The sequence below is a fragment of the Rhinolophus hipposideros genome (genome assembly GCF_964194185.1).
Source record: "Rhinolophus hipposideros genome assembly, chromosome: 18".
NCBI lineage: Eukaryota > Metazoa > Chordata > Mammalia > Chiroptera > Rhinolophidae > Rhinolophus > Rhinolophus hipposideros.
Genome location: NC_138064.1, coordinates 10,330,607 through 10,356,485, shown reverse-complemented (window position 1 = coordinate 10,356,485; position 25,879 = coordinate 10,330,607). Strand labels below are relative to the sequence as shown.

The 25,879-nt window shown below is 44.1% G+C and overlaps 2 protein-coding genes across 2 annotated transcripts in view; one reads left to right on the top strand and one right to left on the bottom strand.

Annotated features, from left to right (window-relative positions):
• Nucleotides 1–187: 187 nt before the first annotated feature.
• Nucleotides 188–14,658, bottom strand: LOC308510201 (retinitis pigmentosa 9 protein-like). The gene is made up of 6 exons (XM_081079313.1): nucleotides 14,432–14,658; nucleotides 11,842–11,872; nucleotides 10,692–10,821; nucleotides 4,126–4,217; nucleotides 2,431–2,492; nucleotides 188–1,653 (listed from the first exon to the last, which is right to left on the bottom strand). Exons 1-6 carry the CDS (start codon nucleotides 14,581–14,583, stop codon nucleotides 1,455–1,457), a joined length of 666 nt encoding a protein of 221 aa, XP_080935439.1. The 5' UTR covers nucleotides 14,584–14,658; the 3' UTR covers nucleotides 188–1,454.
• A 3,083-nt stretch (nucleotides 14,659–17,741) lies between these two features.
• FKBP9 (FKBP prolyl isomerase 9) overlaps nucleotides 17,742–25,879 on the top strand; it is a 33,716-nt gene continuing 25,578 nt past the window's right edge. Inside the window, exon 1 of the mRNA XM_081079837.1 lies at nucleotides 17,742–18,150. Coding sequence (XP_080935963.1) covers nucleotides 17,747–18,150 — 404 coding nt within the window. The 5' untranslated portion in view covers nucleotides 17,742–17,746. The remainder of the gene's footprint in view (nucleotides 18,151–25,879) is intronic.

Here is a 25,879-nt window from a genome sequence, read left to right as displayed (position 1 = left end):
TTGGCTGCAGTGCAATCAAAGCTGGAAGTTCTCAGGCTTCTGTGCTTAGGCAACAGGATGAGGGGTATTCTGGGATGTGGGTAGCTGACCGGTACAGTACATTACCTGTATCCTAATTTTTCTGAATCAATCATTCTGGGAATAATAATCATGCGGCAATAGCAATAAGATCTAAACAAGTAAAATACATGATTTTTTATTGTTATTATAGGATATCCAACTCCTCCCTCCCCCCCAAAGATAATCAGGCCAGGCCTTATTGAACACAGGCCTTTTGTGAGCAGCAAGGCCCAACATGCTTTTACACTGTTGAGTTAAATGAAAAATAAACTGTCCCAACAAATGTGTATACTGAGGGTGCCAAAAAAATGTATACACATTTTAAGAAAGAAAAAACTACAATTATAATAATATATACTGATAACAAAAGATGAATACAAGTCATGTGTATACATTTCTTGGCATCTTTGGTATTGAATATTGCAAATTTTTTTTTAAACGGACTCAACTGTCTCCACCCCCATTGGGGAGAAACCCAGCCTTTTTTTTTTTTTTTTATTGGGGAACACTGTTTCTCCAGGGCCCGTCAGCTCCAAGTCGTTGTCCTTCAATTTAGTTGTGGAGGGCGCAGCTCAGCTCCAAGTCCAGTTGCTGTTTTCAATCTTAGTTGCAGGGGGCGCAGCCCACCATCCTGTGCGGGAATTGAACTGGGAACCTTGTTGCTGAGAGCTTGCACTCTAACCAACGAGCCATCCGGCCGCCCCGAGTATTACAATTTAAAAAATTTTTTCCTTTCTTAAAATGTACATTTTTCTTAAAATGTACATTTTTGGGGCACCCTCTGTAGTATGCTAGCATTTATGTTAAAAAAAACATGTTTGCAATATATAAAATATATTTGGGAGAATTCACAAGAAACTGGTAAAATTAGTAGCCATTGGGGAAGGGAACTGGGAGTTTTCACAGTTAAACCTCATGTACCTTTTAAGTTTGGAACACATGCATGTATTACTCAGAAATAAAACAAATATATTTAAAAATAAATAATGACTTTTTATTATCCTCAACAGCAGAGAAAAGTCAAGCCTGAAGTCTGGGGATTAAGTAGCCTCGCTCTGGAGGGTGACAGCACCTGGAGGAGCGTCCTCGGAGACTCCCTTAGTCCAGCCGCCCTGACTCTGCTGAGGAATCAGAAACCACAGTGCTCAGCAGGGAGGAGGATCTGAAAGAGCTTTCCAGCCTGGAATCAGCCACTCTCGAGTTAGCACCTGGGACGACACAACTCCCGCTCCTGTGGTCACGTCTTCACTGGAAGGCAGGTGAGTCACACGTGTGACACCAGATGGCCTCCGTCTTGGTGTCGCTCCCTCCTCGTCCTCCCTGATCCCACGTCCCTCTGTGCTTTGGCCAGTGTTGGACCTCAGAGACGACAATGCTGCATGGTCAACGGCCTGTCAGTCCGAGTCTGAACTCTCATTTGACTTGGAAGACTTATGCTTTCGTTTTTTCTTCTTTTTCTTTTCTTTCTTCCTTTTCTTATGCTTTTCTTTCTTCTTCCTTTTCTTATGTTTCTCCTTACATTCTGAGGAACTGGAGCTGCTCCCATCATCATCTGAGGTGGAATCCTCCAGTAGTTGTTTTAACTGTTGTATCCTAAACATTAAAGATTGGTCAAAGAACATAAATAAACTATAACAACTTCAAATAACCTTCGTTAGATACAAATGTAAGATTCATAGTAATGGTAAAAAGTCACAAATAATGACCTCATTAGACACAGTACTTATCTTTATTTTTGCACGTTTCCCTCATTCCTGTCCATATGTATGCCTGTTTTGCAGGACTGTAACCAGTGAATAAGTCATTTTGCATTTTTTCATTGTCCTAAATATTTTTGCATGTTTCTATAGTCCTTAGTATTAAAACTTCTAACAGATACATACTTTCCTAAATCATTCTCCCACTGCTCAGGTTCACATTAGGTAACGTACCTCAACAATTGTAACTCAATACCACCAATTTGGGGGGAAAAAACAAATACCTTTTTTTTCCCGTTCACTGTCTTTATTCATGTCTAAGAATAATTTTTAACAATAGCTCAGATCCCTAAAGACACTGGAGACGATAAACTAAATCATATGAAAGAGAATTAACCATAGTAGAACCAGACACCACAATGTGAGTTGTCAGCATCAACCATCAGTGGGGGGAGTGGGCCGGGCCAAGCCCCCTGCGTGAAATTTACCCAAGTAGGACTGGCTCATCTGCTCGTTCCCACACACTGGCCTTCTCCGTGATTACTCCTGCCCTCCAAATATGTCACAATTAAAGGACCACGTTTATTAAACCGCTCCTCTAATACTGGAATGGTTTCCAACTTAACATAATTTAAAACTTTAAGAGGGTCTGTTATCCTCAGGACGACCTCACCTTATATCCTTTTCATGTCTTTTATTCTCTCGTATGATGTCATACATGGGATCTTCATGTGCCTTGAGGGTTAGAGAAGGTTAAAATTAGGTTAGACTTCATGGACCGTTAGTTAAATAAAAATTAAATCCCTATGTTACTAAAACTAATCATTTTTTTCATTTTATAGTTTTTTGTTCACATGTTCTAATTGTTCCCAAAAGTCACCATCACTGCAAACTTACAGAGGCTGTAAAAAGGATTTTCCATTTAGAAAAATATAGGATATTAGAAAAAATTTAAATATCCTTTATAAGGAAATACACCATGATAGAATAATGAAATACTATTCAAGGTAGAAATAGGTAATTCTCTTTGTCCTATGTGGATAGATAACTAAGAAATAGTATTAAAAAAAGTGAAGTGTAAGATATAAGAGTCAAACATTAATAGGTACCCAGAAATATATGTTAAGTATCCCGAACAAAGTCTGGAAGTATATGGGAAGTACAGATAATTTAAAATAACTTGAATTACTTAAAAATAAGAATACATTTATGGGAAATGTTATGATACATGAATTATTTCAATTTATTGTAGAAATTTTAGATGTTAGCAAAAATTCAACTTAAAAAATTTATTACCTCACTACCCAGGGATAATTACTATTAACATTTGGTCTCTTTCCTTCAATCATTATTCATAATTTATGAAAAATTATAATCATTTTATATATACAACTCTATTGCTTTTCACTTATGTTGTCAGAAACGTTTTTTCTGTAACATTACACATTCTTCTAAAATATAATTCCTAATGGCTAAATAATTCGTTACAGTAATTTATGTGGATATGTAGGACGACTGTTTCCTATTTTTCTTTAGTTTCCATTTTTTCAATCATATAGTTATGAAAGTTATCCTTGTACATACATAAACAGTTGTGTATATATTGATGTTCTCTTATATCCTTAAGGTAAGTTCTTAGAAGTGGGATTTCTGAGTCAAAAAAAAAAAAAATGTGTTTAAGGTTTTTGAGATTTATCACCAAACTACATTCTATAGTATCTATAAAAATTGACATTCCACCTAGAAGTGGAATGATTGATCCAAAAAATTATTTCAGATTACTAAAAAATTAAAACACAGTATTTTAGATATCTAAAAAAACGGTCTGATATATGCTGATAAACTTAGTACATCCAGACAGCAGCATATTTCACTTGGCAGAAGTAGTTAACTGAATGGTAAATTACCACCTCTGGGAGCTGACTCTTAAAATAAAGTGAGTAAATGATAGCTATATTTTACTGTAATCTAAAGAGCATATATAATGTATATACACACTTCTTGCTTATAATTTAAAGACATCTATTATTAAATAAAGACTGGAAAAACTAAAACCCTGATTTTAGTTATGAAACATGGTTTCTAAGATAAGTTTTAAAAAGTAACTGAATAAATAACAATGTGCTTCAGAAAAAGAAGCATTCCCATGGTATAAGCAAATAACACTTTAATAATGTTAGTTTTTGTTAATGAACTAATCTATCACATAAATGTAATTTAACAGAGATGTAGTTAATATCTGAAACTTTGGCCAAAACAATTCTGGAAATGCATTTTATGTGAACTTCCAGTTCACCAATTTCTGCCTGATTCATTGATATTCACTATCTCTGATAAATGTAAATTGATACGGTGGGGTTCTACTTACTACTCTGAACTGTTCTAACTTTTGGTTGCCTTTGATAAAAAAAGGGCATTCTTTGTCGCCTGTTCGGTGACCATATCGTTTACAACGCCAACCTAAAAACAAAGAAAAAAGGAAATGTTTCTGTAAGATAACACAGTTTCATTTAAGGAAGATAAAGAATCAGTAGGTCATATTAAAGTTTTTCTTCATTAAACTCCAATTCTAAAAGCAAATGCAATCAGTGAATGATTTATGTAAGATCCTAGAAAATCGGCAGGCAACACATGAGAGATGGTTAGAAATGCAGAGTATTAGGCCCACCTCAGAAATACTGATACGTATTTGAATTTCAAAGGATTTATTGATCTGTAGACATATTAAAGTTTGAGAACTCCTGTTCTAGATAACACCACAATCAATAAAATGAATGAAAGTATGTGCAGTGTACATACTCGTAAGTGTATCTTTAGTCATATCTGGGAGAAATCCAAGTGTTGTGGGGCTTGAGCTTAAATTATTTGGGGGGTAGGAGACTTTTTAGGGAAGAAAAAAATATCTTCCCATGGAAAATTATACAAAATCATATGACCATATCAGCACATTGCTGCAGTCCCTGCAGAACTTTGAAAAGTACAATTGAGGGGCCCTGATGCTTAAATTTCATTTACTTCGTAATAAAACTGGCTCTGGTCCCAACACAAACCCTTGTATTTTCCAAGTCAATGCAAATACCTACAAAATGGTAAGTGAAATGCAACTACCAACTTCACCAAAGGGAGTAGTGGATTTTAAACTTAAAAAAGAAAAGCTGTAGCCATCTGGGTAAAGATGGCAGACTAAACACGTTTGTCTGCTTTCATCCCCTTACTGAGAGGCCATAAAAATGACAATAAAGGGAATTATTTTCAAAAGGAATAAGCCTGGAAGTACCTCAAGAATGGACAAGTGACAACCTCCATGAACCTGTTCCTCCATGAAAGCACTGAAAGTAGTTGCGAATTTGCCGAAATCAATTCATTTAAAACCCTGGAAATGAACCAAAGGCCTATACAATCTGAGAACTAATTCAAGAAAAACTAGTGGAAAAATCCCAACATTGGGATTGCTGGAATTTTAACTGTACCTACTCGCAACCCTCTCTCAGCACTCCATGAGTCATGAAAAGCAGCAGTCTCACACCCACCGAGGGGGAAGACTGGGGTTTTGAGCTGCTCAAAAAGCCCTAACCCCAGCTGAAAATTGACATCTTTTGACTCCCCAAAATCTTAACTAGCAATAATAGCCTACTGTCGACTGGAAGCTTCACCGATAACACAAACAGTTGATTAACACATATTTTGTATGTTATATGTATTACATACTGTATTCTTAGAATAAAGAAAATAAAATTAAGAAAATTGTAAAATATACTTACAGTATTGAAAACAATTAGTGTGTAAGTGGACCTGCACAGTTCAAACCTGTGTTGGGGTTCTATTTACTACTATGAACAGTTCTAGTTTTTAAAAAATTGTGATAAAATACAGGCATACCTCGGAGATATTGTGGGTTCGGTTCCAGACCACCACAATAAAGCAAGTGTCGCAATAAAGCGAATTGTAATCTTTTTGCTGGTGGAGGGTCTTGCCTTCAATTTATAAAAAATGCAACATTTGTGAAGTGCATTAAAATGAGGTCTGTCTGTACGTGTAACATAAAATTTACCATCACCACCATCCATCTCCATAACTCTTCATTTTGTGAAGCTGAAACTCTATTCCCATTAAAGAATTCCCCGTTCCCCACCCCATCCCATCCCAATGAATAAGCAGCAATCAGTTCTACTTTCTGTGTCTATGATGCTGATGACCCTAAATACTTCTATATAAGAGAAATTAAGAGAAATCGTACAGTATTTGTCTTTTTGTGACTAATTTCACTTAGCATACTGTCCTCAAGCAAGGTTCGTCCATGTTGTAGTATATGTAAGAATTTCCTTCCTTTTTTTTTTTTTTTTTTTTTTTTTTTTAAAGATTTTTATTGAGGAAGGGGAACAGGACTTGATTGGGGAATAGTGTGTACTCCCAGGACTTTTCTCCAAGTCATGTTGTTGTCTTTTCAATCTTAGTTGTGGAGGGTGCTGTTCAGCTTCAAGTTGTCCTTTCAGTCTTAGTTGTGGAGGGCACAGCTCAGCTCCAGGTCTAGTTGCTGTTGCTAGTTGCAGGGGGCACAGCCCACCATTCCTTGTGGGAGTCGAACCGGCAACATTGTGGTTGAGAGGACGCGCTCCCATCAACTGAGCCATCCAGGAGATCAGCGGCAGCGCAGCTCAAAGTGTGGTGTTCAATTTTAGTTGTAGGGCCCCACCATCCCTTGCGGGACTCGAGGAATTGAACTGGCAAATTTGTGGTTGAGAGCCCACTGGCCGATGTGGGAATCGAACCGGCAGCCTTCGGAGTTAGGAGCATGGAGCTCTAACCACCTAAGCCACTGGGCCGGCCCTGAATTTCCTTCCTTTTTAAGGCTGACTATTCCATTATATGTATACACCACATTTTGTTTATCCACTCACTTGTTGATGGACATTTTTGTTGCTTCTACCTTTTGGCTAGTGAATAATGCTGCTAACACAGTGTACAAAGATCTCTTCAAGACCCTACTTTCAATTCTTTTGGATATATACCCAGAAATGAAATGCTGGATCACATGGTAATTCTAGTTCTAAGTTTTTGAGGAACCGTAATACTTTTTTACCCCATAGCAGCTGTACCATTTTACTAGGGTTTCCAGGCAGGAATTCCTGCCAGTTCTCAAGAATTTTTTTCGCTTTCCTGTTCCTGAATCCCAGAAAAGTTGGTTGGTAAATCGGGAAAATCGGCTCCTTGAACCCAGGTAGTTGGTTGGTAGTATCGGCTGTCACTTTGTGGAAACGATTCATCGTGGATAACAGAAAACAGTTTATATTTCGGGATTCGGGAATAGGAAAGCAAAAAAAATTCCTGAGACCGTGTGAGAATTCCCGCCTGGAAACCCTACATTTTACATTCCTATCAACACTACACAAAGGTTCCAATTTCTCCACATCCTTGCCAACACTTATTTTTTTTGATAGTCGCCATCCTAATGGGTGTGACATGGTATCTTGTGCTTTTAATTTGCATTTCCCTCATGATTAGGGATGTTGAGCATCTTTTCATGGGCTCATTAGTCATTTGTATCTATGTCGTCTTTGGAGAAATGTCTACTTAAGTCCTTTGCCAAATTTTATTCAGGTTGTTTCTTTATTGTTAAGAGTTCTCTATACATTCTGGGTATAGTCCTTTATCAGATACATGACTTGCAAATATTTTCTCCCATTCTGTTGGTTGCCTTTTTACTCTTATCGATTAACTTCTTTTCTTCACAGAATTTTTAATTTTTCATTAAGTCAAATTGGTCTCTTCTTTTGTTTCCTGTGCCTTTCCTTTTTTTATCCAAGAAATCACTGCCAAATCCAATCTTGTGCAGCTTTGCCCTATGTTTTCTTCTAAGAGTTATAGTTCTAGGTCTTACAGTTAAGTCTGTGATCCATTTAGATTTAATTTTTGTATATGGTTTCAGATATAGGTCCAACTTCATTCTTTTGCATGTGGATATCCAGTTTTCACAGTACCATTTGTTGAAGAGAGTGTCCTTTCCCCGTTTAATGGTCATGGCACTCTTGTCAAAAATCATTAGACCACATAAGTAAGGATCTGTATCTGTGCTCTCTATTCTGTTCCATTAGTCTATATGTCTGTCTTTATGTTGGTACCACACTGTTTTCATTACTGTAGCTTTGTAGTAAGTTTTGAAATCAGGAAGTGTAAGTCCTCCAGCTTTGTTCTCTTTTTCCAAGGTTCTTGTGGCTATTTGGGGTCCCTTGAGATTCCATATGAATTTTAGGATGGGTTTTTCTATTTCTGAAAAAAAATGCTATTGAGATTTTTATAGTAATGGTATTGCATCTGGAGATCACTTTGGGTAGTATTGACATCTTAACAACACTAAGTCTTCCAATCCGTGAATATGGGATGTGTTGCCAGTTATTGATGTCATCTTTAATTAGTTTTAACAAAGTTTTGTAGTTTTCATTGTATAAGTCTTTCATTTCCTTGGTTAATTCCTAAGTATTTTATTATTTTTGATGCTATTGTAAATGGAATCATTTTTGTAAGTTCCTTTTCAGATTGTTCATTGTCAGTGTATAGAAATGCAACAGACTTTTGTGTGTTGACTTCTGTATCCTACTACTTGGCCAAAATCATTTATTAGCTCCAACAGATTTTTTTGTAGCATCTTTACGGTTCTTTACATATAAGATATCAAGGAAACTGATTTTTAACCTAGCATTCTAAACCCTGGCAAATTAATAAATCTGTAAAATAAAGATACTTCCAATAAATTAAGGTCTTAAATATTTTATCTACTATAAACCCATTTTAAAGGAAGCTGTGGAGGACTGCACTCCACCGTAACAAGAGACTATAACCACAAAGATGATGGTTCAACATATAGGAAAGAGGAGATCTGAGACGGGAAGAGACTAAGAAGCTGCAGAATGATGGTGTCTTACGTCAGCTCAGGCTGCCATAACAAAATGTACACTGGGTGGCTTAAATAACAGAAATATTTTCTCAGTGCTGGATACGGGAAGTCCAAGGTCTGGGTGCCAGCATAGTCGGTTTCTGATGATTGCTTGCTTCCTGGCTTGCAGACAGCTGTGTCCTCACACAGTGGAGAGAGAGAACAAGGTCTCTGGTTTCTCTTCTTTTAAAAGAAACTAAGCACATCATGAGAGCCACCCTCATTACTTCATCTAATCCTAATTACTTCCCAAAGACCTCATCTCCAAATCTCCAAATACTATCCCATTGGGGGTTGGGGCTTCAGTATATGAATTGCGGGTGGTGGGGTGAGGGAGGGGCACAAGACCATAAACATTCAATCAATTCATAACATAGTGAAGGATTTCATAACATAGTGAAGGGCAGCCCCTGGATGATAAGCATGGGAGCAACCGTCTCCAGAAAGATGAAATTGGTAGAATACCTTAACTACTTGAAGGTCAAGATTCAAGCCTGGGAAAAATTGGGGGCTGAATTAGAAGTCAGTACATGGAAATCAAAAGTAATAACAACAGAGCAAAACACACATGCACACAGAGAAACAAAAACAAGACAACTGTTAATTCTGGGGGGAGTGAGACCATTATTCAGGATACATGAAAGTAAAAGTAATCAGTGTACTGATTATGATTCAGCTCTGAATCTAATCATAAGAAACACCAAAATTATCAAAGGAAAATTATAATAAAACTATTCTTGAGAAGATAAGATACAGTAAGGGTCCATGTGTGGTCAGAGAAGGAGAGAGCTAAATTTTCATCTTCCATTGAACAAGGAATGTCAACAGATAAAACCTAAATCTGGAAAATCAATATAATACAAGCTTGATCTTTTGACCTAAGAAGATAAAGATCAAAATAACCAACTAAAACAAGACATGGAAACAACCAAAATGTCCTTCAATAGATGAATGGATAAAGAAGTTGTGGTACATATACACAAAGGAATACTATTCGGGAGTAAGAAAAGATGATATAGGAACATTTGTGACAACATGGATGGATCTTGAGAGTATAATGCTAAGCGAAATAAGTCAGACAGAAAAAGCAGAGAACCATATGATTTCACTGATATGTGGTATATCAACCCAAAAAAACAAAAGAACCAGACAAATGAGAAACAAAAACTCATAGACACAGATAATAGTTTAGTGGTTACCAGACGGTAAGGGGGGTGGGCAGTGGGAGATGAGGGTAAGGGGGATCAAATATACGGTGATGGAAGAGAACTGACTCTGGGTGTTGAACACACAATGGGATTTATAGACGATGTAATACAGAATTGTACACCTGAAGTCTGCAATTTTACTAATTGTCACCCCAATAAATTAAAAAAACTACTAAAAGAGCTTCAATGGGAATGGAGAAAGAGACCGGGACCTGCTATTTTAATTATGTGCACGATGAATCTCTATAAACAAATGTCTTTAAAAGACAGCAGGACCCTTTCTTCCGATGGCATCTTACGCTGAGGGAGGTGTTGCTGCGCTGGGTGGTGGGGGCTGTGTGCGCGCCTCTGCCTGCTCCAGACTCACTTCTGAGGTCCGCAGCTCCTCTCAGTTTACCTGGCTCAAACTCCAGTACTGATGCAGGGTGACTGAGGCAAGACCCAAAGGGACCTGCCCTCCAAGGCACCCCTTGTCTCCCGGGCATTTCTGCCATGGAAGATCCTTTTCCTTACGGGCATGTCACTAAAGAGTATGTACTCCACAGGCAGCTAGTCCTGTGGAAAGACGACTGCACTCACATCAAAAGCCCCGGAGCCAAAGCTTTGCTCTGCCTCTAACCTCAGACCACGTACTGACACGTGCACGTGGCTTCCGTGTCGATAAAACAGCTCACACCACGACTTGAACAGCGTTGTGGTGAGAACGACTTAAATCAAAGATCATCGCGCTTTGTAAACTGTGGTATGTGACCTGCGTGTATTCGGGCGTGTTATTTGACGCTCTTCCACACTCACACTGCATCACTTTGACTTCCTTCCCCAGAGGCATCCAAAGTCCTCTGGTTGGCGCGTGAGCCAGAAATTCCCTGGCATGCTCATTGCCTGGCACATCCGGTATACAGTCCTCTGGCTTCGTCTCATCTTCCTACAAAAGGAAACAGCGTGTCAACCAGGTGGCCACAGCACTGGACTCCTCTCCCACCTGCTTAGGAACACAGCATCTCCTGCTTTCTCGTGGGCTGGAGATCCCAAGGTCATCAGGAGTTACCCTCTCAAGAACTAGAAAGACAAATAAGACCGGACAGGAAAACCGGAAATCAATGTACCAGAACTGTACCACAAACACGAACTAGCTGTTCTTAAAGTTACGAGTGTTGGTCACACAGAAATGATTTGTGAGCTCTAAATTCTAAGACACAAAAAGTGTTCTGCTAATTGAAAAGCTTTGTGGAATGAGGCAAAATATAAAGTTAAACAAGTAAGGTTTCCTGGAATAATAACAATAGCATGTTACATTCAAATGGATGATTATACCTTGAAGGCCACGTTATGTTTTATAATCTCATACACGCTGCATTTATGAAAGCTGGGTTTTTCACATTTTGATTTGTTTTCAAATTTCTGTGAATATTAAATTTATAATGAAAAAAATTTGTTTCAAATCTTTGTTTTAAATTGAAAAATACCATACAGAAAAGGAAGCTTTGGCCGTGAACTGCCCCTCTAAGTCTCACTTCTGCAGGGGGACACTGACATGGCCGGGGTGCAGGAGGAGGGGCTGGATGAGCTGCAGGTCCCCCAAGTCTGCTCCTCTCTGAGCTGATGACATTCAAGGAACGGGCACCAGGGGAGTCAGTCAGCCCAGGGCGGCAGAGCTTTGAGAAGATGCTGTCACAAGTGAGAGAGAAGGGGGGCAATGGCCGAGGAGGAGCACCGGTGGGCCTGCCAGGGTTTCTTAGGGAACAGTCACAGCTGATTAAGTTTCTACAAAGGCACAGGCTTGTGACAAAGCCCGAAGTGTGTGAATGGCATCTGAGGAAGAAACAGGGTTATCATAACAGGCGGCTCACAACCTTATGGGACTGTTTCATACCAAGTTACCGAGTCTGAACACGGAGTCGCGTACATCTAAGGGAATACCCAAAAGGACAAGCTTCATACTGACCTTGATAAGCCCAGGAGGAGGTTTTTCATAACTAGAAAGAAAGAAAAACATCATCAATCACGTTAATAGGAACATAACACATTTTAATGAGCAAAAAGCAACTGCAGGCTGAAATAAAAAGGGTATATTTAGTAAAAACTTAAAACTATATCATACCTAAAACAGTGAATGAAATAGGTCCAGCACTCAAGAGATCACATATAAATAAATAAGTGGCTGCTATTCCATATCCTGCTGAGATCTAGAACCTAAGTTCATGAAATAACTAACTTGGCGTCTTAGCACAATGATTTAATTTTTGGAAGAAAGGAAAGCAAGAGATTGCTGCGAAAATGTGAAGTAAAGACCCAGGAGTGAATTATGGTTCCAAACTGTTAACAGTTTTCAGGTTGTTTAGGCAGCATAACTTCCACTTAACACTGAAGAAGCTCATGAGAGGGGAATTGGGGAGGACTGAGAGATCAGCTCTAACAGGGCTGGGGGCAGGGTGGGGGGAAAAGCCTGTGGTAGGGGAAGGAGTGAAGGTGATCTGTCCCCTAGGCTCCACCTCCCATTTCTCTGTCCCAATTCAGGATCCTCCCACCCCACTGCCCACAGAGGGAGCAGTCCAGCTGTGAGCTACCCTCTGCTCCTCTGCTCTCTGACCACCTCCCATGCCCGTACTGGCTTTGCTGGACTCTGGGAGCAGGACCCCTGCACAGTACAATGCCTGGACGACAGGTTCAGTATATGAATGACTGTAGGAATGTACTTCCCCTTGACCCACCAAGCTCTCAGACTCCAGTGCCCTGAGGATATAAATCATGCCTATGCTCCCAATTCATTCGCACTTCCCATCACTGCCAGCACTGCCACAAAAGGCTCCTTCTGCATTCCACAGCCGGAAAATCAGCACCAAAGGCTCACGTTCGTTTTTAAGTATTTACACACTTTTGGCTAATAAACACACAGCATGGGTGTTTGGCTTTAATTGTGAATGGCCAAGGGACCAAAAAGTACATATGTAAGAATGATAAAAAGACACAGGACAAGGTCTATTCATCCCAGGTCTATTCAGTGCCTCCACAGGGAACTTTTTACCGAGGACATCTGGGCACTGCAGTTGTTTACAGTTGTGTCTTGGCTCCAGAAACATGGAAATGTGGGAGCTTCACGATTGCTGCACCCAGATGGTGAGAGCAGGGCTGACTAATTTTCCAAGTTTTAAAAAATGAAGTGTTACCTTTATCACCAGAAAAACATTAATGAATACAAGTGAATTAGTCATTAATAAGGGACAATCTCCATAAGAGTTTTTGAAAAAGGAGAAAGGGAGCAAAACAAAACAGTGTACGTGGTATGCTTCTATTTGTGCAATGGGCTGTACTCATATGTGGCCATACGCACACACACTATATATATATACTACACAGACGATCTCTGTTAGGATGCACAGGAAACTGGTTCCATGCTCTGCCTGACAGGATGGAGAGGCCAGGGCTGCAGATGCCAACAAAGTGCCTGGGGGCTGGGGGCGCGGCTGTGTCCTGCAGCCACTGCCCAGAGGTGACATTCAGCTCAAGGGCCACAAGGAAAACAGCAGGCCGGGCTCCAAAGCGATGCACTTTGTGTCACAACTCCCAAAAGGTTCAAAATGAAGCATTTTAATCCTGTGAAGAAATTTCCTTACGTGATTGATTGTCAGCACTAGAAACAGAAACGATTTGTTAAATGAGTGAACATCAAACTGGAAAAAGTTTGCCTTCTAAAGCTAATTACAGAATGACTGAAAAGTGGAAGGTCATTAATCCAACCTCCCACCGACGTTTACAAATCTCCTTTAAACCTGCCGTCCTCCCCCCAGGGGCTGTCTGGACCCCCGTGGACCCTCTGGCGCTGGGGAGCAAGCACAGAGCCCCCGAGGTCCGGCCATGCTCACCAGCCAGAGTACGTCTCTGGTCCTCATTTATGTCGACGTGGAATCGGCCTCTCAGTAGCTTCCAGCCTCACGTCACGACCGGGGAGAGCGCGTCCACTCTTCCCCTGACAGCCACCTTTCCGGTGGGTGGGGATCGGTCCTCACCCCACTGTGTCTTCTCCCACTCACCGCGCTAACGTCGCAGGGCTGGGCTTTCTCTTCCCTTATCCACAGAAGGTGGCAAGATCGCATCGACTTCCCAGGGGGCCCTGTGACCCGAAAGCCGTGCAAGGCCGGGCACCCACGCACTCAGCCGCACTTGTCGTGACTTCAGGCCCCAAGTGCCGACTGAACGCCCACCAAGTGCCGAACACCCTCGGCGCCGCGCGGAGCCCGCGCCACACTCCGACCCCTGCGCGCGAGGCTGCAAACCCCGGCCTCCCACGTCGGGAAGCGCCCCCACCCGCGTGCGCCTCGGGGGCGGAGCCTGCGCCCCCTCCGGCCTAGGCGGCTCCGGGCGCCCGAGACGCCGACCTTCCCCCGCGGGGTGACGGCTGCAGGGCGAGTGCGCGCGCCGCCCGGGATCGGTCACCGGCAGCCGGGCCGGGCAGCCCCCTCGTGGGTCTCCGAGGACCCCGCTTAAGGCGCCCCCACGGCGCCCGATCCTCGCAGGAGACGGGGGCGGGGACTCACAAGGACTCCAGGTGCTTGAGCTGCTGCAGCTGCTGCGCGTCCTGCCGCCGCCGCTTCTGCTCCCGGCGCCGCTGCAGCTCCTGCTCCGCCGGTTCCCGCGCCCGCCTCGCGGCCCCGGCCCCCTCGTCGTCGCGCCCCCGCCGGGACGACATCGCGGCCGGCGCGGCTCGGGCGGCGGCCCAGACGGCACTTCCTCCGCGCGGCGCCCGCCCGGCCCGCAGCGCCCCTCCCGCCGTCGCCCCGCGGACTGCCTGTCCCCGCCTCCCCGTCGCCCGGCCGGCCGGTGCCGGAGGTCGGAGCGCGCCCCCTGGCGGCGGCGGAGGGCTGAGGATTCCGGCGGAGGAACCTGCGAGCTCTTCCTGTCGCCCTCCGACTTGGCGCCCACGTCTCCAGCCCAGGGAACCTGATAGTGTACCATGTCAGATCCTAATACGAGAAGAAGGGTGTTTTGATCAGAGCTGAGTATTAGCGTCAGTGGAATGTTGTGTCTCCTACAGTAAATCCACAACTCGACACTGTGATTTAAAATTTGGTATCTCATGACTTTAGTTGTTGTGGCAAATTTTATTATGCAAGTTGGCTGCAATAAGGTTTCCCATCTCACTTGTTTTCTACAAATGACCTTGACACTCCTCCTATGGAGAGGTGGGTGGAGTCTATGCCACTTCCCTTGAATTCAGACCAACCTTAGTCATTTGCTTGGAACCAGTAGAAAGTAGTGGAAGGGATGCGTCATCATTTTTGAGATTAGGTCAGAAAAGGTCATGTAGCTTCCACTTGGTTCTTTTGAAATATTCCTTCCTGAAGAAGCCTTCAGGGAGGTAAACTATTCAGGCCATCATGGTGTGAGGAGGCCCAAACTAACTCAAGAAGAAAGATCACATGAAGAGGCCCTGAGACTCAATGAAGAGAGGGATGTCAGGCCAGACCCCCCTGCCTAAACACCCCCCACCCTGCTCAGAGGACTCCTTAGTGCTTGCCCTAGATAAATCTAAGTGGCTCACATCCATCAAGCTGGACCAGAGTAGTTCCTCCCCTCCTGGGGAGGCTTTGTTTCTGGCCAAAATATGCCCCTAAAGTAAAAGAAGGAAAAGATAAAAAGAAAAGATACCAAACATTCTTCAACCACAACCAGTGACTTTATAGCAAGCAAGCAAATAATCTGAAAACCTTGGGATATACTTCTATGCAGAAACCATTTGAGTTGGGTTTCTCATACTTGCAATTGAAAGAGTCTCTTGACTGATTCAAATATTTGCTTAAGACAGTGATTTGATCTCTCAGCAAGAAGACCCAGGGATTGACAATTCCATTTTAGCAAGTATTAGTCAAGACTCTTGAAAACAACAGACCAAAATCGAAATCAAGCAGTTTTAAGAAAAATACTACTACTAATAAAGGAATTTGTCTCACATATGTGAAATGTCATGGGGTAGAACTTCAGGAATGGTTGGATCTAGGTGCTGAAATATTATAGTTAATAATTTCTTTTTCTCTCAGCTTCACTTTCCTTTGTATTGCTTCATTCTCAGGTAGGTTCTCCCATTGTGGGGGCAAAGATGGCCAACAGCTTAGCAGTTCCAGCTGGAAGAAAACCTTTCTCAGTACCAGTTATGCTTCCATGGATTGTACTCATTGGCTTAGCAAGGGGTCATGTAGCTGTCATGGAAACAATCCCTGTGGTCAGGGAGAGGCAATGCTCTGACTGGCCAAGCCTATGTTATGTGCCCACTCTAATTCCCAGGGGTGGAGTCAGCTTTACCCAAGCCCCATTATAGACTAACAGTGTTAATAGGATGAATATTACAAATGGGTTTTCTATTTCAATAGAATAAGCTCTAATAGGAACAATGAACATTTATTTAGTGCCCATGAAGTTTCTCATTAGATCCTGAGATCTAATAAGATCTACAATTTATAATTATCATGTTTCATCTTCATCTTACAGAGGATACTGAGACTGTTAATTAACTTGCCAAAGGTCACTTAGGTAGTCCACATGTTAGATGTATTATTCCTTAATACATTGTTGAATTCACTTTGTTCATGTTTTATTTAGTATTTTTGCATTTATATTTATAAAATAGATTGGCCCACTTCCTCTCTCTCTTGCTATCTTTGCCACATTTTGGTATCAGGATTGTTTTGCTTCTCTGGACCCTGAGAAAGAAGATACCTACTAAGAAAGCCTCCTGGTGGCTAACTGGGCTCAAATTTAAAAACCGGCCTAGCGGGAGTTTCTACACAGGGGCCTCTCATGCAAACTGCATTTCAGGGAGAAACCCGCACTGAACGGCCTGCCTGCACTGTGTTCCTGCCATCTGAGCCAGGTCTGGGACAGAGTGTCTAGTCAGAGAGGGGCTTCACCAAGGGTCACCTGACCCCGGGGGCCACCTCACAGCTGCGCAGCTTTGTAATTGAGCTGCAACTCTACTGAGCTGTTCCACAGTTGTGCTGTTGTCACAGCTCTGCTCTATCCTAGTCGGGCTGTTTGCAGTGAATAAAGTTTCCTGCTTCACCATACCCCAATTGGGAATTCCTGTTGGCATTCAATTGGCGCCAACGACCACTGGTTGACACTTCCAAAATGAATTTAGAAACCCTGGTGATTTCCTTTCATTAGTGGTTTTTAATAAATAAGAACAGATTCTAAGCTAAGTGCATTTAACTACTCCAATGAAATTTCTATCATCATCTGGGTCTCTGTTGTGAAGTCCTACCTGCCTGAGTCACGTGTGTGAGACCCTGTGGGTTGTTTGCTATTAAGTCAGCTCACAGTACATGTTGACGGTTTGGGAAACACTCAGTTAGCTACTTAAAACTTTGGTCTGTACAACTGTCCAGGGAGTCTTGCAACACATGCCTCCTCCTTTCTCTAAGTATTAAAAGAAATTCCTGGAAAAAAAATTCCTGAAGAATGGTTTCAGTCTTGTTCAATGTAGAATCCATCTTTGTAACTAAGTTTTAAAAAAATAATAAAACTCTGACTTTCTCTCCCTCCCCAAAGCAACAACGGGTAATTGGATCTGCGGCCACGTAGGAGCCTTTCGGTCCTAAATCCGGAGTCTCCTGGGACAGGCAGAAACCAGCGGGTCTGCTTGGGCAGTAAACGCTTTTCGGAGTCTCCCAACTTTGGCTCAAAGCCCAGTCCGGAGGAGTTCAGGATTTCTCCCTGGGGGACGGCTCCCTGCTGCGGCTACTAGCCCTCTTCGCAGGGCCAACCAGAGGGATCGGAGGGACTGGCGAGGCGGGGGTGGTGCAGGGCGCAGCAAGCCCGGCCCCCCCCACGCGGCCGCGGCTCCTCCCCTCGCTCGGATGTGGCCGGGGGGCGGGGGTAGAGGGGGTGGTTGCTGTATCCCGGGGAGGGCCGGGAATCTCTTCCACGTTTGCAAACGCCGCTGCGCCCAGGCCCGACCCGCGTCGCCCGAGCTCCGCGCGCCCTCGCCCGCTCCGCGCCCTGCCCCCGCTCCTCTCCCGTCGCCCCCGATGGCGTTCAGGGCCCGGGGCTGGCGGCCCCCGCCGCCGCCGCTGCTTCTGCTGTTGCTCTGGGTGACCGGGCAGGCGGCGCCTGTGGCGGGCCTGGGCCTGGGTTCCGAAGCGGAGCTGCAGATCGAGCGGCGCTTCGTGCCGGATGAGTGCCCGCGCACCGTGCGCAGCGGCGACTTCGTGCGCTACCACTACGTGGGGACATTCCCCAACGGCCAGAAGTTCGACTCCAGGTACCGCGCCCTGAGCGCCCGGCCGGCTTTCCCGCTTCCCTCTCTCCGGACAGGCCTTTCCCTCCCGACGGACCTCCCCCAGCTCCGCCCCGCGAACCTTGCGCTCCTCCCTCTCCCTCCTCCTACCCCAAAGCTCCGGGACCCTAAATCCCTCAGCCCCGGGGGCGAGCCTCCCGGCCCCCATGCTCCCCTGGTCCTCCGACTCGGGGCTGGGATTTTGGAGAAGACCTTGCGCAGCGGAGTTGGGACAAGTCACGCCCTCCTTCTCCGCTCGGCGCATTTACAAACGCGAAACCTGCGTAAGATGGCCACTCGCCGGGTGGACACCCCACCCAGAGTAAATGATGTCCTGCCACCTCGCCTTATTGTTCCTAATGGCAGGCGCCTTATTTAGTCTGACGATGCTGATGTAGCTGAAGCTGATGATAGCCTCGAATGTTTAAGGAACTACGAAGGTTTATGGAGCTATTACAACGTGCCAGGGGCGTTCTAAGCGCTTTCCATATAATGAACTCATTTAATTCTCTGAGGTTGGTACTGTTGTTACCCTCATTTTGCCAGTGAAGTAACTTGAAGCCATTGAGGTTCGTGGGGTCAGATTGAAACCCGGACCATCCAAGTCCAGAGTCTGTGCGTGTAACTGCCACTGCCCTCCCTTTCTGGCCTTACAGAAACCTCCCTGGGGCAGGATGTCCAGAGCAAGTTCAGCTTTGCCCACAGTTACTTCCCTCAGCTCTGCCCCAAGACCACAGCCCCTCTCCCTCACTTCTCTCGGGTTTAGCCTTAGGGTGAACAGGCCTGTGTGGCTCCAGCTCCAGGCCGCTCTCCTCCCCAAGGCTTTGTTACCAACCCAGGTCTGTGGGGGCACTTCCCTCAGTGATTCATCAGACTAGGCAGAGAGAACTCTGTTGAGCATCTGCTTTATGACCTAGCCTTGGCGAGGCTCATTCCAGAAGTTATCTTTTAAAATAATACTCTTAGCCTCTCTTGCCTTTTTTGAAATTAAAATGAGTAAATCTGCAAAAGCTGTTTATTATATCGCGTGGCACAGAGCAGGTGCTTAGAAATGGTTATTCCTACTATTTCAGTTGCTTCTTTTTTAAACTATTGAGATATAATTGACATACCACACAATTCACCCATTTAAAGTGTACAATGTAATGGTTTTTAGTATATTCACAGAGTTGTGCAACCATGACAACTATTTAATTCCAGAACATTTTCATTATTCCCAAAAAGAGCTGCTAAAACCATTAGCAGTCACTCCCCTCCCCTCCAGCCCCAGGTAACCATTAATCTACTCTCTGTCTCTTTATGAAATCATGCAATTGGTGGTGCTTTGTGTCTGGCTTCTTTCACTTAGCATACTGTTTTCAAGGTTTATCCATGTTGTAGCATTTATCAGTACTTCATTCTTTTTTGTTTTAAGGAGAGCGCAACTCACAGTGGTCCATACAGGGATCCAACCGGCAACCTCAAGTTGGAGCAGGGGGAGGACACAGAAACCCATTAGCTCCATGCTCTAACCAACTGAGCTAACCAGCCACCCCTACTTCATTCTTTTTTATGGCTGTATAATATTTCATTGTATGGCTATACCACATTTTGATTATCTGTTTATCAGTTGATGGGCATTTGTACACTTTTTGGCTGTTATGAATAATGATGTGTGAACATTCATCCATACAGGGTTTTGTGTGGATGTATGTTTTCATGTCTTTTGGATTGTATACCTAGGAGTGGAATTGCTGGCTCCTATGGTAGCTATATTTAACTCTTAGAGGAACTGCCAAACTGTTTTCCAACATGGCTGCACCATTTTACATGCCCACCAGCAAGGCATGAGGGTTCATCCAATTTCTCCACATTCTCTCCAACACTTGTAATTGTCTTCTTTATTATAGCCGTCCTAGAGGGTGTGAAGTGCTGTCTCACTGTGGGTTTGATTCGCATTTCCCTCATGTTCAATGATACTGATCTTATTTTCATCTGTTTCTTGACCATTGATTGGTATGTCTTCTTTCATTTGCTGCTTTAGCTAGAAAATAGGGAAGGATCTCTTGCTTGTGCTAATGGCAATGAATAATTCCCACTAGAACAAGTTGGCTAGGCATGACAGCCACTTTGAGACAGTGAGGGGCAGTGGAAAGAGTACGGAGGAATTATCTTCCATTCAGCAAACTTGTGTGCAGTGTGTGCCCCTGGGGTGTCTCCACCCCGCCCCTACCACTTACGATCAGGCAATTACATAGTGTGATAAGTACAGCAAGAGTAACCGCACACTTCTCCCACATAGACTTCATATATAGTTTTTTACCACATGCCTTTACATATATTAATTCATTTAATCTCCAATGTATTCATTTGACCTCACAAGATAGTGAGGGAGGTAACACATTACAAATGAAGAAACTGAGGCTCAAAGTAATTTGCCCAGTAGCCAGCTAGCTACTAAGTGGTGGTGTGGAGCTTTGAACCTAGGCAGCTTAGTGGCAGTCTATAATCTGCCATATAGATGATGGAAGAAAGGCAAGGAGCTATGGAAGCACACAGAAAGCTTAGCTGTATGTTGTATGGGTATGTGTGTGTGCTGGGGTCAGGATGGAGTCCTGGGGTGGCGGGGATAAGACCTGAAGAGGATTAAAATTTGCAGGGAGCTGCTGAGGGGTGAGGGCTGTCGGGAGAAGAAAGGGCATGGCAGGTAGAGGGAAGAACATATGCAGAGGCCTGGAGGTGGGACCATGTGTTGGGGGACATTCCAGCTGCTCAGTGTGGCCTGAGCTTGGAGTGGGAGTAGGGAAGTGACGGGCAAAAAGGAGAGGAGAGAGGAGCCTAGGCCTTCTTTTGAGAGAGCTTGTCTGCTTGGCTGTGGAGTTTGGACTTTGTCTAAGGACAATGGAAAGCCATTGAGGAGTTGTAGTCAGGAGAGTGAGGGATCAGACCTGCATTTTACAAAGGTCCCTGTGGCTGCAGTGTGGGTCATGGAATAGAAGGGGCAGGGCACACAGTAGGTGCTTCATTAATGTGAGTTTTCCTCAAGAGCCTCCATTCCTTCGGGAATTTATGAAGTATTGGGGCATGGCTGCTACGCCTTCCCCAAGATCTTGGGGGAGAAATTTAAGGTGTTTCGGGCTTTCGCTGCTGATATGGAGGGTTTTGCCCAGAAGAAAATGATGGCTGTCACCCTGACCAGCGTCCTAAACCATGAGGGGCCTTTCTTTCCACAGAGCTTTCTTCCTGTATCTCTGCCTGACACTTGAGGGCAATTGGTGTCTTTGCAGTTTATGGTCATTTGCAGTTGCCAAGAGGTCCAGCCCTTCAGCCCTTGGCCACTCACCGGGACATGCTTTCATTTTATTCGGAGCCTCCGTGGGCTTGTTATGTATGGCTGTGGCTGCAGGTCCAGACCGGGGACACCAGCTCTCCGCCTGTAGATTTCCGTGGGGCCCCTGCGCTGGCTCTCTAGATCTTGGGAGCACCTTGTCAGCCACTCCTGATTCAGCTTTTTAGGAGTTCCCCACCATTCTTAGCACCCCCCACCCCCAGAGGGGGCGATCTCTTTGTTTACTCTGATTTCCTTCTGGGAACTGAAGTTTAACTTGATCCTGTTATCTTTAGCGGGCAAGACAAGCATCTGGTCTGTTCATTCACAGCCTCCAGGCCTGTCTGCAGGCCCTTGAAGTGCAGACAGTCAGTAAATATTATTGTGTGCCTACCACATGCCCTGTTGGGTGGGATGCTCTAACACCGCGGTGGTCAAACTGTACAAGCTTCAGAATCTTCAGAATCGCTGGGAGAGCTGCTTCTGCTCCGTTCCTGATTCAGGGGGCAGGTGGGGCAGGGGAGCGGGGAAGGGCTGAGTATTTACATTCCTAACAGGTTCCCAGGTGCTGCTGCTGAAGGTCTGAGAATCGCACTTGGAGAACCATTTCTCTAAAACAGAGGTGTCCAAACTTTTTTCAACATTTTTCACCAAGGGCCATATGCGGTAAAATACACATACTGCCTGGCCACTCAGTCAAGGTGAAATTCTATTGCCTCACCTGGTTTATTTAAGTAAACTAAATATTTTTTTTGGAATTTGCTGCGGGCCAATTAACAATGGATTGCAGACCCCAGTTGGCCTGGCGGCCACAGTTTTGACATCCCTACTCTAAAAGAATCATAGACTCACTAACAGAAGTCAACTTCATTTTGTATATGTATTCATTCATTCATTCATTCATTCAACAAATATTTATTGAATATCTACTGTTCTAGGTGCTGGGATGTAGCAGAGAATAAAATGGACAAAAATCCCTGCCCTCCAGTGAAATTATTCTGTGTGACACCCCCGTGGTGGACGCGTGTCATACATTTGTCCAAACCTATAGAATGTACAACACGGAGAGTAAACCGTAATGTAAACTGTGGACTTTGGGCGATGATGACATGTCAGTGAGGTCATTGATTGTGACAGGTGTTGATAATGGGGGAGGCTGTGTATGTGTGGGGGCAGGGGGTGTACGGCCTTCTGTTCCTTCTGCTCAATTTTGCTGTGAACCTAAAACTGCTCTAAAAAATAACGTCTACCTGAAAAAACAAAATGCCTGCCCTCAAGTTGGAGCAGGGGGAGGACACCGAAACCCATTCCAGCCGGCTTCAGCAGAAAGGGAGGGAATTTACTAGAAGGATCTCCGATTCCTCCTGGGGGTCCAGAGTCATGAACGGAAGTGACTTTCTGCATTTCCCAAAGGGTTTGCAGAGGGACTCCGGTCCCCACCCCGCAAGGGAATTCTCCACCAGACTTCCACATCACATCCATGGCCTCTTGGGTCCAGCAAGGCTGACTAACTGGAATCTGTTTCAATTCTATATTTCCACAAGAGAATCTGATTGGTCCCTTTAGGGACAGGTGCCCAACTCTGATGGGTGTTGGGTGAAGGGGTGCTAAGGCTCACCCCTTCTGCAGGACTGGACCTCACAGAAGAGCCACTGGGCTGGGCAGCATCCTGGATGGTGTTAGGATGGGTTGGAGGGGTTAATGGTGGCCAGGTAAATCTTAAGTGTTCTCCCCATAAAGAAGAAGGAAAATGGTAACTATGTGATGTGATGGACCCGCTAATTGGCTTGATTGTGCAGTTATTTCACACTATACGTAAAACGTCAAATCATATACCTGACCTATGTATATAATTTTTATTTAGCAGTTATACCTCGATAAAGATGGGGGTTAATTTCAGTTTGTATTTGTCTAAACTGGATCTAAAACTGGCATTTAGAGCGAGCTGACTTTTCCTTTCAGAGTCGATCAGGGCTTTGCTTCTAACCACAGGGCAGTTTTCTCTCCCCTATGTAATGGCCATTTTTCCTTTGTTTGGGATCCGAGATCAGAATAATCTCAGCAACAAGTAGTGTAGTATTTGTGTATGTCAATCTTTGCAAAAAGTTTTGAAATTAATTTAATTTTTAAAAGTAATACATATACACAGCGTTTTTAAAAGACAGTTAAATAATTCCATAAAGTTTAAAATGATAGTTGCCAAGTTGCTGGGAGTGGGAAGGGGCTTCGGGGTGAGGTATAGCTGTTCTAAATGCAGACTTTCAAGCTCCAGGCTTCCTGCTGCCCTTCCACTCTGCAGTCCCGGCAGGCTCGGAGGCCCACGCACCCACCCTGGGCTAGATTCCCTTTTGCATACACCTAGATTCTGTTTCTTCCCTTCTAGGTCAGTTTCTGCTCTTTCCATTTTCTTTTCGTCTTCCAAAATGTTGTTGCTGTCTCTTGACTGCAATGATCTCCTTCCCGGTTTTCTAAGTCCTTTTTCAGAAAAGAGGAGCTTAGGAAGGAATGGGCCTTTGGGGGCTCGAGAGAGGGGATGTATTCAGTTTGCCATATATTCTTGTAAAAGTTCATCCTCATTGCAGATTGAAGCTTACACTTAGAAATAGAGCCACAGTACGTGTGCTTTAAGAAAACAGCCACAGGGATAGTCGTTTATCGTGAGGAATAGGCTGTAAGGTGACGTGTACTGGTGGGTAGGCAGTTTAGTGAGTTGAATGTAATCGTTTTGCATGATGGCTGCATTCTTAATGGTTTGGGGCTGATGACCTTGAAGAACATCATTAGAGGGTACCACAGCCACCTCCTATCCCACCTGTGGGGTAGAAGTGTCAGGGGCAGTGATCAAAAACAGCAGACAATGAGTGGGGGACAAAAATCAGCTGGTGGCGAGGAAAGGGGAGTGCCGCATGTGCTGGATGGCTTCAACTTGCCTTTCTAGGTCCACTGTCCTCCTGTTCCACTCGCTTTTTGATCTCAGAGGCTGTCCTGTATGGACTTCATGTGTATAGTATGGGTTACATCAGCGACCGCCTAGTCATCTGGCTTCTGGTTGGGTTCAGCCAATGGGGCATCAGCAGGAGGTCAGCGGGAGGGAGGTGAGGGGGGTGGAGATATTTATTCCCCTTGCTCCCTGTCTGTAGAGTCACCATGGGCTGTGTCCCTAGGCTAAGCTGCTGTCAGGTGCCCTGAACCACCCTCTCTTCCCAGGGATCCTTCAGGCCCAGGTGTGACGACAGCACCCCCTACTGTCCCCAGAGGTACTGCATGTCCCTGTGTTTCTCTGTACTGTTCATACACTTTTGCACACAGCCCCTTTTATTAAACTTTCCTGGAACTGCCTCCTCTGGGTGTATCATCTGTTTCCTGCAGGACCAGGACTGGGACTCCTGCAAAAGGTGTAAATCAGCCAGATACTGGGGCAGGTTGTATAACTGCTCATTCCAGAGCTTCATTTTCACGACCAGTTCTGGGCTTGATGCTGCCCATGAATTTATGCCAGTTGTACTGATCAGCACAAATTTGCTCAGCACAACTGTATTTTTCCAGATGGTCAGAGTTTTCTTTTTTTTCATTTTATTTTTTTATTTTATTAGTTTCAGGTGTACAAAGCAACGTAATAGACATTTAAACCCGTCCTAAAGTAATAACCCACTTCCCAAGCTACTATCCCTCTGACATCTTATATAGTTACTGTTACAGTACCATTGACTATCTCCCCTGTGCTGTACTCAACATCCCATGACATACCTATATATTTAGTTATAGTTGACATTCAATATTATTCTACTTCAGCTCTTCAGGTGTATAGTGCATTCATTGGTCAGGCATCTACACAGTCTATGACGTGATCCCTCTGATAAATCCAGTGCCCATCTGGCACCTTACATAATGTTGACAACATTGTTGATTATATTTCCCATTCTGTCTTAACTATCAATTTATATTTCTTAATGCCTTCACCTTTTTCACCCTGACCCCAGCGCCACTCCCATCTGTCACCGTGACAGATCTAGTACCTATCTGGCACTGTACCTAGTTATTGCAATATTGTTGACTATATTCCTTATGCTATAACCTACGTCCCCATTACTACTGTATAACACAGAATTTGTTCTTAATCCCTTCCCCTTTCACCTGTCGTTAACCCCCCTCCCATCTTAAAGAAGGCTCTCTAAGAGTCCCTGTAATACTGGTTTAATTGTGATGAACTCCTTCAGCTTTTACTTGTCTGGGAAGCTCCTATCTGTCCTTCTATTCTAAATGACAGCCTTGCTGAGTAGAGGAATCTCGATTATATGTCCTTGCTTTTCATCACTTGGAATATTTCCTGCCATTCCCTTCTTGCCTGCAAAGTTTCTGTTGAGAAATCAGCTGACAGTCTTATGGGGGCTCCCTTATAGGTAACTA